The 10,469-nt window shown below is 50.7% G+C and overlaps 1 protein-coding gene across 2 annotated transcripts; it reads right to left on the bottom strand.

The window, feature by feature from the left end:
• Positions 1-489: 489 nt before the first annotated feature.
• PGAM5 (PGAM family member 5, mitochondrial serine/threonine protein phosphatase) lies at positions 490-8,058 on the bottom strand. Of its 2 annotated transcripts, none has more exons than XM_064481370.1 (6): positions 7,692-8,058; positions 4,040-4,218; positions 2,793-2,918; positions 2,627-2,715; positions 2,354-2,487; positions 490-1,504 (listed from the first exon to the last, which is right to left on the bottom strand). In XM_064481370.1, the coding sequence occupies exons 1-6, from the start codon at positions 7,880-7,882 to the stop codon at positions 1,354-1,356; spliced, it is 870 nt and encodes a 289-aa protein (XP_064337440.1). In that variant the 5' UTR covers positions 7,883-8,058; the 3' UTR covers positions 490-1,353. The 2 variants fall into 2 exon arrangements, with proteins under 2 accessions (XP_064337440.1, XP_031298303.2); XM_031442443.2 differs by having other exon boundaries at positions 2,354-2,484; positions 7,692-7,900.
• Between the last annotated feature and the right edge of the window lie 2,411 nt (positions 8,059-10,469).

Genomic DNA, 10,469 nt, shown 5'->3' with positions numbered 1-10,469 from the left:
CACCCTCCTCCCACTGGGCTTGTTTCCTATTCCTGAGATGCTGCCCTGCTTCTCAAAGGTCAAGTGTGAAGGGTGGAAACGCCACTGGAAAGACAGGCCTGTGACTGGAGAGCGAGGTGGCCGTGCAGGCCTGAGGGAACAGAGAGGCGGGGCCTGTGGCACCACGGTCTGAGGCCAGACCTGGAAGCCACCTGTGACTTTTCTGGTCTTGGAAGTCAGCACAGCCCCTGGCTAACTTGTTGGAACTATCGCTACAAAATGCTGCGTGGTTGCTGCTTTCAGAAAACCTCTTACCAAGCTCACTGTCCTGGGTCAGGGCCTCTCACTGAGGCCCTGGTGGGCAGACCACCCAGCAAAACCGTCAGCCCAGGGTCCACAAAACACTGGGGAGAAGAGCCTCCTGCTAAAACTGTTTCAGCAAGTCAGGGCTGCCGTGTGTCCTGCTGCACAGGCTTCTTGTTCTCTTTAAAACACTCAGCACTTTGAAAAACCAGTATAATAAAATTTTATTTTGTAGTCATTTCCAAAGTTGACGGAGAAATGGATCAAATATCCTAATTAGTTGCACTGATTGCAGAAAATGTTCACAACCACTCCACAGAAACTGTAGTTTTCCCTATATTAGTGGAAATTTGGGATGGATACATCATATCTAAATATAAGCACAAAAGATGAACAGCCAGAGGCAAACAAAGACTGAACTGTGAGTCAGACATTTTATAGAAACCAGACTCCCTCCTGGGCCATCACTGCCCAGCCCCTTTCCTGCGACACCTTCAGGTGCGTCACTGCCCTCACCTGCCAGGGGCTCCCATGTCCGCAAAGGCCTAATGACACACTTGAGCCCCGATCCAACAGAATCTGGGGAGTAACTCAAGTGAGAGACTGGTTTTCAAGGCAAGAACCCAAATGCAGAAAATCCTTAACTGACAAATAGTTAAGTGACCAGAGTTTTAAGAAATGGAAAGAAATGTGTGAAGCGAAATAAGTTACGAAGGAAGCACTGGCGCCCTCCTCCCCGGGTTCTGCCGACAGGCTTTGCTGACGGAGCCTGGACGGGGCCCTGCGGCTCCACCAGGATGGCTTCTGAGGCCTCCCCCAGTCCCCAAGACCCCGTGGCTCGTCCTGCAGGACAAGAGCGAGGCAGAGACCCTGCGAGAAATCAAGCAGATCGGACCCAAATGTCTCCCTTGCCCATCCCGGGCCGCAAGTACTGAAAAGTTCAGGACACTTCTGCTCCACTGCCACATCCTGGAGTGACGGGACTGGCCGCAGTGAAGCCCGCGGAGGGAAGATGGAGGGAGGGGCCTGTGTGCTTGGTGGCACCCACGCCAGGGCCTGGCTGGGGGCCCCTCAGGAGCGCGAGATCTTGTCCGGGGGCATGAACCCTGTGTCCCCGAGGGCCCGGAGTGCCACGCGGCCGTCTGGCCGGACCACCAGGTGGGTGATGCTGCCATTGTTGAGGGAGAGGCGGAGCCAGCCTTCCGGTGGGAACTGCAAGGCCCTGGACCAAGGAGAGAAGTGCTAGGAATGAGGGCTTCCTCTGGGAGACAGGCAGGGTCTCGGCGAAGCTCAGAGCCCCAGCCCCAGGTAAGGAGGCCTCAGTAGGCTTTCTTGGGGCTGGGGCCACATCCCTGAGTACCTCCCGCTTCCCAGCAGGGGGTTTCTCGGGAAGGCACTGCTTGGTGACACCAACCCATGGGTCACAGCAGGGTGAGGTGACCTGTCTGGGACAGGGGCTCAACTCCACTCAGGACATGCAGGCGAGTCAGAAACGCACTGGTTTCGTACCAGTGTAAGCACGAGCAGGTCCCCTGCTGCCCTGGCTCCCACTGCCCAGCAGCATTCTCACGCTCAGAAAAAGGCCTTTTTGTGGGGAGGGTAGAGCTAGGTCAGTGGTAGAGCACAGGCTTAGCATGCACAAGGTTCAATCCCCATTTAAAAACATCCCCATTAAGAAAAAAAATTAAATCCCCATCGAAAATAAAAGGCCCACTTGGTATCTGCTGAAAAGCGCAGCACAGCGAAGACCACGCATGAGACAGCAAACGATGCCAGGCCGGATGGGCGGCGCCCAGGGCAGGCCCTGCAGCATCAGCCGACATTCTCCCATCAAGGGTTTTGCCGACAAAGGAGTGACTACCTCCACGCTGCTTTCTAAAGTCTCAGCGTCACTGTCACTTTCAGGGCACCGTCCTAGTCAAAGAGCTGATGTGCCGGCTCCCGGAGCCGCGTGCGGGCCCAGGCCTGCCTGACACCCCTCTTCCTGACCCCTTCCTCCTAGCAGCACCCAGATCGGGCCTGGAGCAGGCTGGCAGGGGAGGCGGGCCCAGGGCACCAAGGGGACCCTCACCGGCACACGATGTAGCGGATGACATTGGCGTGGCAGATGAAGATCTCGTAGCTGTCCTCCTGCTGCTTGGTGTCCGCACGGTGGATGTAGTTCCGGAAGGCGGCCTCGATCCGGGCTCCGTCTTCGTAATACTGCTGGGGGCAGAGAGAGGAACCGTAGGCATGGCGGCAGCAGGGTCAGGAGAGGAGGGCCCACAGCAGCCAGGAGCAGGAGCTGGCCGCCCCCGGTGTGGTGGCTGCTCCCAGCGGGGGCGGGGGGGGGGGCAGTTTTTACCACAGCCTCCGGCTTCCAGTGGGACACGGGGGGGTCGGGCTCGATGGGGGCGCCTTCCCTCAGCAGGTCCGTGCTGACCCTACAGACGCCTGTGGAAAGGCACCGTGCTTAGCGCCGGGGAAGCCGCACCCTGCCTGGCGGGGGCCCCAGGCCGCCCAGCACTCACCCGGCAGGTGTTTGCTGATGATGTCAGTGGTTTCTACCGCACGGGTCATGGAGGAGTGGACGATTTTATTAAACTTCAACCCCAAGCTTGCAAGTCGGAGGCCAGTTAGTTCAGCCTGCTCTCGACCTGGAGGGTGAGACACACTGGAGAATTAGATGTCGCCGGAGTTCCTCTTTGTTTACTGCACAAATCCTTTGGTCTTCACCAAGTACTGTGAGGGCTGGGGGACAAGACAGGCAGGGCTCTCGGGGCTCAGGCCATTACGATGAAGGGGCCAGGCATTCAACAGGTAAACTCAACGAGACAAACCAGCCACCTTCAGCCCCATCAGGAAAAAACACCGAAAACAATGACCACAGTTGAGGGTGGCTGAAGTGTGGGTGGGTCCTGCTGGATCCCTCACACCATTCCTACTCAACTTTGTCTAAAGACTGGGTCTCAGTGCGCCAGTGACCACCGGTGACTGCCAGCTGTGCAACCATCACAGATGTGGGCAGGCAAAGAGGGGACAATTCAGCCCTGCTAAGGACGGATGGACTGGGTGCAAATACAAATGCTTTTCTCAGATGTATCCTGAAGTCCAGCTGAAACGTCCTCGGGAAGTCAGTCCAGCTGGATTCCCGACACCACAGATGCAGCTTCACGTCCCATCTGTGCCCAGGGTGGTGGGCACAGCCTGCCGGGGGACAGGCCACCAGCCCCTTCACACACAAGTGGGGATGTCCCATTCAACAAAGAAATTTTTAAAAGTGTAAACTGTACCTCAGACTGCCCTGCACCTCGCCTCCTCTCCTCTCCCAGGACCTTCTCCTACGGGCACATGTGCACATGGGCAGGAAGACAGAGGTGGAAGGGAGGGCCCAGCAGCGCTGGACACCAGGCAGGATGCTGCGATGGGCACCGCTTCTGGGCGGGGCTGCGAGGCTTGCCCTCACCCCATCTGCCCGTCTGTTTACCAGGCAGACTTGCAGATGCAGATCTTAAGCAAGAGAACAACTCAAGCAAGACAGGGCACCCTGAAACTGAAACTTCCCTGCAGAGCACCTCTCGCCTGCAGGAAGACGCACCGTAATATTTTTAAAGATGAACATGTTTTCAAGGCCTGTCTTGTGTCAGATGAGGCTGAGAATTAATTATTGATAATAACAACACTCGAACCTCGGCTGACACAGGTCCAAGGAGGCCCAGCGCCCAGGGGTACCTTCAAGGAGGCCGGCCTTGGGGGTCTGGCAGGCCCAGCCACGTACCCAGGGGCGTCAGCGTGCGGTCCTTCTCCAGGGAGGCGTCCACGTGATACTGGGAGTGCCTGATGAGGAAGATGTGCCGCGTGGCCTTGGCCTTGTAGTGGTCCAGCCTGGATGCCAGCTCTTCCTCTCCAGGTTCCAGGCTCCTCTTCCGCAGGTTGACCAGGGACAGTGGTTCTCGCCTAATGATGAAATACGAGACAGTGTGTCCTCTGACCCTGTTCACAAGTCACCCTTGGGTATTTCTGACAAGACAGTCTTTCCCTCTTGGGAAAGCACAGGGCAGAAGCCAGTGCCCTCAGTGCTCTGTTCTCTGTCTCTGGCCCCAGAGGCCAGCTTCTTGGAGCACACCTCATTCCTCAGGAAGAGGCTGGAGATTTCATGGGATTAGGCTCTGGAATTTTCCAGCATGGACAGTCACCCCCCTGCCCATAAATCTAGACCCGACGAGCAAATACAGCATGTCACCCTCAACTAGTAAAGCTGGAGCCTGGCACTAACTCAAGTCCTTTAACCTCAGACTGAAGCTGTTTCCTTAGAAAGCCTAAGAAATCTGCAAGATTGTACTGATGTTTAAAAGAAAATTATGACCAGTCTAATCATGATAAAAACAGACAAATCCCAATGGAAGGACATTCTATGAAATCTCTAAACAGCACTGCACAAAACTGTCAAGGTCATCAAAACAAGGAAAGCCTGAGAAACTGTCAAAGCCAAGAGGAGCCAAGGGGACAGGACAACGCTCAGGTGGGATCCTCGACGACACGATGGACAGCAGCACGCAGACACAGCACGATGGACATCAGGTGATAATGACCTCTCTGTATGGCTTCACTGACTGTGACAAACACTGCACATCAGTGTATGATGTTCATAACACAGGAAGTCAGGTGTGGAGTAGCCAGAACCCTACCATCTCTGCAATTTTTCTGTAAATATAAAGCTATTCTAAAATAAGTTTTCTGGAGTTTCCAGTCAAGATGGAGGAATGGTAGGACCACGAGCTCGCCTCTCCTCGCAGCTAGAACAAAACCACAACTGACTGCTAAATAACCATTGGGAAAAAGACTGGAACCTAGCAAAAAAGATTATCTTCAACTGGAAACATAAAGAGGTAACCACAGCAGGACAGTAGGGGGGGTGTGCTCGCGATATAACCGGGCCCCATATGACAAAGGAGGCAAGAATATACAATAGAGAAAAGACAGTCTCTTCAATACATGGTGCCTGGAAGACTAGACAGCTACTTGTAGAAGACTGAAATTGGAACATTCTTCAACACCATATATAAAAATGAACTCAAAATGGATCAAAGACCTAAATGTAAAACTCCTAGAGGAAAACGCAGGCAGGACACTCTTTGACATAAATCACAGCAGTATTTTGTTCAGACCAGCTCCTAAAGTTATGGAAATAAAAGCAAAAATAAACAAACGGGATCTAATTAAACTCCAAAGCTTTTGCATGGCTAAGGATACCAACAACAAAACAAAAAGACAGCCTACAGAGTGGGAGAAAATATTTGCAAATGATGCAACCGACAAGGGAGTAATCTCCAAAATACACAAATAGCTCATACAGCTTAATATCTAAAAAGCAAACAACCCAATCAAAAAACAGGCAGAAGACCTAAATAGACATCTCTCCAAAGACATCCAGATGGCCAACAGGCACATGAAGATAACAACACTAATTGTAAGAGAAATGCAAATCAAAACTACAATGAGATATCGCCTTACACCAGTCAGAATAGCCATCATTAAAAAAAACTCCACAAATGATTGGCTTTATTCCTTTGATAACTATTTAAGTTTAAAAAGCTAAAGCTTTACATTCTTAGAAACAATGAACAGTACATATATGTAAATTTTTAAAATACATGTGCACTATATTGTGTATATATGCAGTACACTGTATATGCGCAAATTGTAAGAAGTCTACCTAATAAAACTGAAAAAAGAAAAGTAAAAAAAAATCCACAAATGATAAATGCTGGAGACAGTGTGGAGAAAAAGGAACCCTCCCCTACACTACTGTTGGGAATGTAAATTGGTGCAGCCACTATGGAGGACAGTGTGGAGGTTCCTCAAAAAACTAGAAATAGACCTACCCTGTGATCCAGCAATCCCACTCTTGGGCATTTATCCGGAAGAAAATATAATTTGAAAAGGCACGTGCACCCCAATGTTCACAGCAGCACTATTTACAATAACCAAGACAAGAAAACAACCCAAATGTCCATCGACAGATGACTGGGTAAAAAAGTTGTGGTGTGTTTATACAATGGGATACTACTCAGCCATAAAAAGAATAAAATAATCCCATTTGCAGCAACATGGATGGACCTGGAGATCATCACTCTAAGTAAAGTCAAAAAGAGAAAGAAAAATATCATATATCACTTACATGTGGAATCTTAAAAAAAGGATACAAATAAACTTATCTACAAAACAGAAACAGACTCACAGACATAGAAAACAAACTTATGATAACCAGCGAGTAAAGAGGGTGGGAAGGGATGAACTGGGAATATGAAATGTGCACCTCTTGGGGAGTGATGGAAATGTTAGCTGTCTTGATTGTGGTGGTGGTTTCATGGGTGTGTACACCCATCAAAATTCATCAAACTGTACATCTGAAATATATGTAGTTTACTGTATAGGAATCATACCACAATAAAAGTGTTAAAAAAGATAAACAACAGAAATAAGCTGATATGTAAAAAAAAAGTGTTAAGTGTATCTTTTAAAAAATTAAAGGTTAAAAAAAACACCTATAATGTTCCTGATACAACTAGGCTAACAATAAACATTAGCTGCCACACTCTCAGAAGCGTCAAACAGTAAAGAGCTGGGACTGGGTGAACCATCCCACGTGGCCACTCTCAGACTCCAGAGCAGTATTGTCCAATAGAAACAGAACACCGGCAACATATGTAATTTTAAATTTCCAAGTAGCCACATTTACAAAGTAGTAAGAAACAGGTGAAATTTCACCATCTCACTTTATTTACTCCAGTGTATCAAAAATATCATTTCAACACAACATGCACTGCTTTGGCTCTGAAATTTAATTAACATTAAGTAAGACTAATAATTGTTTCCCACGGGAGCCACAGTTCAAGTGCTCAGTAAGAAGGTGACAGGTAGTGGCCAGGTGGGGACCAAGACCCCCGGAGGCTCCGGTTCCCGTTCAAGATGGCTGCTAGTCCTGTCCTTGGCCGTCTTCCCGCAGCGGCCCCTCTCAGGACCCACACCCACCTCGTTCTCAGCCGTGTCGCACATACGGAGTCAACATGCCCTAAGCCAGTCTGAGGGCTCAGTTGAGAGAGGGTAACAAGCCTGAGAGCCCACGGAGCCCAAGCCCTCCGGCTGGGGTTGAAAACGACCCTCGGGCTTCCCGGAGTGCGGGCGCTGTCCCGGCATCACAGTGCTGTCCCTCAGAACGACCCTCTGGGCGGACCAGGGCGGGGTTTAGCAGAGGGGTCGAGGGCCGCCCTAGCCAGTCTCGCCGCCAGAACCGAAAGAGAAACCTGCATGCCAGCCCGCCCGCCACTCTGCTGAGCCGACCACATCGACCCAGCGCAACGTCGGGTCCGGGAAGGCTCCCGCCGCCGGTCGCCGGGGACCACCGGGCTCTACCGCGCGCCCCGCACCTGTCCCAGTTGGGGTCCCAGACGCCGGGCCCGGGGCGCGCGGCCCCCGCCCACGCCGGGGGCTCGACCACGCGCGGCTCCGCGTCCCCGCCAGCGCGGGGCTTCCCCACCGCCACAGCCGAGAAGAGCACGGCGGCCGAGCCCCCCGCCAGGCCGCAGGCCGCCAGCTGCAGCGCCTGCCGGAACGCCATGCCGGCCAGTCCGCGCCGCCTCCGCGCAGGCGCTCACGGGGCCAGACGGCGTGCCGCGAGGGTCACGCTTCGCCGGGAGCGCGCTTCCGGCCGGCGGGCGGCGCGAGGTCCGGCGGGATCGCCCCGCCCCGCCCCGCCGCGGCGACTTCCGGGAGCGGAGGCGGCGCGGCGGCGGTTCTGAGACCTTCCCCACGACCTCGGGTTGGGGGCGCGGCGCACGTCGTCCCCGCCTTCGAGGGGCGCCGCGCGGCCTGGCCGAGGTGGCGGGGCGACTCGGAGGAGACTGGAAGGAGCCCCAGCCCTGCAGAAACTGGGGACTCTGGCTTCAGGGAGCTGGGAAACTCCCGCACGGCTTGGCGGTTGCTTTTTTACTGTAGTAAAACACAGATAACGCAAAATTTACCATCTTAGTCACTTTTAGGTATGCAGCTCGGTGACGTTAAGCACATTCTCTGTCGTGCAACCGTCACCAGCATCCCTCTCCAGGACTTTTCCATCTTCCCAAACAGACTCTGTCCCTGTCACTCACTCACCATTCCCCTCCCCCAGCCCCTGGCCCCCACCCTCCTACATTCTGTTTCTATGAGTTTGCTCCACAAACCTCAAAGAAATCGAACCATACAGTATTGGTCCTTTTGGGACTGGATTACTTCACTTTAATGTTCCCAAGTTTCACCCATGTTGTAGCCTGTGTCAGAACGTCCTTCCCTTTTAAGGCTGAGTAATTGTACGGACATAACACATCTCACTTATCTATTCATCCATCCGTGCACATTTGGGTTGTTTCCCGTTTTACTTACTGTGAATAATGCTGCTGTGAACATGGGTCTGCAAATACCTGTTTTACGTCCCTGCTTTCTGTTCTTTTGGGTGTATACTCAGAAGTGGGATTCCTGGGTCACCTTGGCAGGTTTTCAAGTGAGGAAGTGACTTGATCTGATTTACATTTTTAAAAATTTTTTATTTTTATTTTTTTGTGGGGGAGGTAATTAGGGGATTGAACCCAGGACCTCCTGCATGCTAAGCATGTGCTCTGCCACTTGAGCTATACCCTCCCCCAATCTGCTTTACATTGTAAATAATCACTTGGAGAGTATTCCACAGAAATAACCAGAGCTCTGCTCAAATATGCTGTCTTGAACTCATACATTTATGTCTCCTTCCTCCAGAAAAAAAAAAAAGAGAAATCCACAGAGATATATTTGAGTCCACAAGAAGAAACAATCAGTTGACAAAATTTGCGAAGTTGGAAATCAGATCATCATTGACCTGAGAAGATGGAGGAATATCAACTGCTGCACTGATAGAAGCCAAGAAGCAAGCTCATTTAGTCCAGTGAGTCTGGTGAGTTCCAGGTACTAGCCCTATCCCTGAGGACAGGACTGTGGGTGGGGCTAAGCACAGGAGGATTGATTGAAAAATCTGCAAGAGGTTGCACTCTACATCTCCCCTATCACCAGTGTATTCAGGTGAATGCCTCACCTCCACCGTGGCAGAAGACTAGAAAACGTTCATTCCAGAGGATCTGGAATAGAAGGACTGGGATTTGAGAACACCAGACAGCTGAGACTGGGATGCAGTCATAAAGATGCAATTATATAAAGTTCATGTAGGACTCTAACCCTCTTTCTCCAGTTAGCCACAAGAATGTTGGCCCCTGTGTGTATACCATGCTCCCCTACAGCCACCATCTTTCCTTCTGGGTAAACTGACTAGCCCAAGAGAAAAGGCCTTGGTTATCGAGAACGGGTGATTCCCCACAAAACTGTGTCCCTGCTTGGTCACCCCACAGTGAGGGTACTGTTTAGCACATGTACACTAATCTTCCAAAGAATACCCGAGTGGTTTTGACTCTTAAACAGTGATGCACAATCAAGGATCAACAGACATTCCAGGAAATCCTGATGGAGAAAGATAAAGATAAAAACAAACAGGGAAAAAAAAGAACCCTGAGAAAACAGAAATAGCACATGGGACAGAAGAAAATTTCAAAAAATATGTATTTAAGGTCCCAAGGGATACTGCATCCATGAAATAAGCATGGGATACTATCAGGAAGGAATGTTCTAAAAGTGAAAAAGCAAGAAGGGAAGGCTAATGTAAATGAGCAGCAGGAGAGCAGAATCAGTGGAAAGGGTGGCACATAGGGCCTCTCAGAACATCAGGGGAAAGTCCTGGGCTCAAGGGGCTCTTTTCAGTAGTACTGTCATGTATTTTACCACAATTTTTAAAATGTTTAAAAAAATCTGAGAGCAGTCCACTGATCACTCCTTTCTTCCAAAGCAACAGCAATTATTCTGAGAAATTAAAATCACCACTGTCTTGGGCATATATCCAGAGGGAACTCTAACTTGCAAAGACACATGCACCCCGATGTTCATAGCAGCACTATTACAATAGCCAAGACATGGAAGCCACCTGAATGTCCGTTGACAGATGACTGGATAAAGAAGTTGTGGTATGTTTATACAATGGAATACTAGTCAACAATAAAAAAGACTAAAATAATGCCATTTGCAGCAACATGGATGGACCTGGAGATCATCATTGTAAGTGAAGTAAGTCAGAAAGAGAAAGAAAAATACCA

The sequence above is a fragment of the Camelus dromedarius genome, chromosome 31 (assembly GCF_036321535.1).
Source record: "Camelus dromedarius isolate mCamDro1 chromosome 31, mCamDro1.pat, whole genome shotgun sequence".
Taxonomy (NCBI): Eukaryota; Metazoa; Chordata; class Mammalia; order Artiodactyla; family Camelidae; genus Camelus; species Camelus dromedarius.
Note: the sequence above shows the minus strand (reverse complement) of the source record. Positions and strands in the feature narration are given on the sequence as shown.

Coding starts and splice junctions, on each gene's coding strand:
- PGAM5 (XM_064481370.1), bottom strand. CDS start 7,882: ATGGCGTTCCGGCAGGCGCTGCAGCTGGCGGCCTGCGGCCTGGCGGGG. Junction 2,919..4,039: donor CCGCACGCTGACGCCCCTGG/GTACGTGGCTGG, acceptor CTCACCCTCCAG/GTCGAGAGCAGGCTGAACTA. Junction 1,505..2,353: donor ATCCGCTACATCGTGTGCCG/GTGAGGGTCCCC, acceptor TCCTTGGTCCAG/GGCCTTGCAGTTCCCACCGG.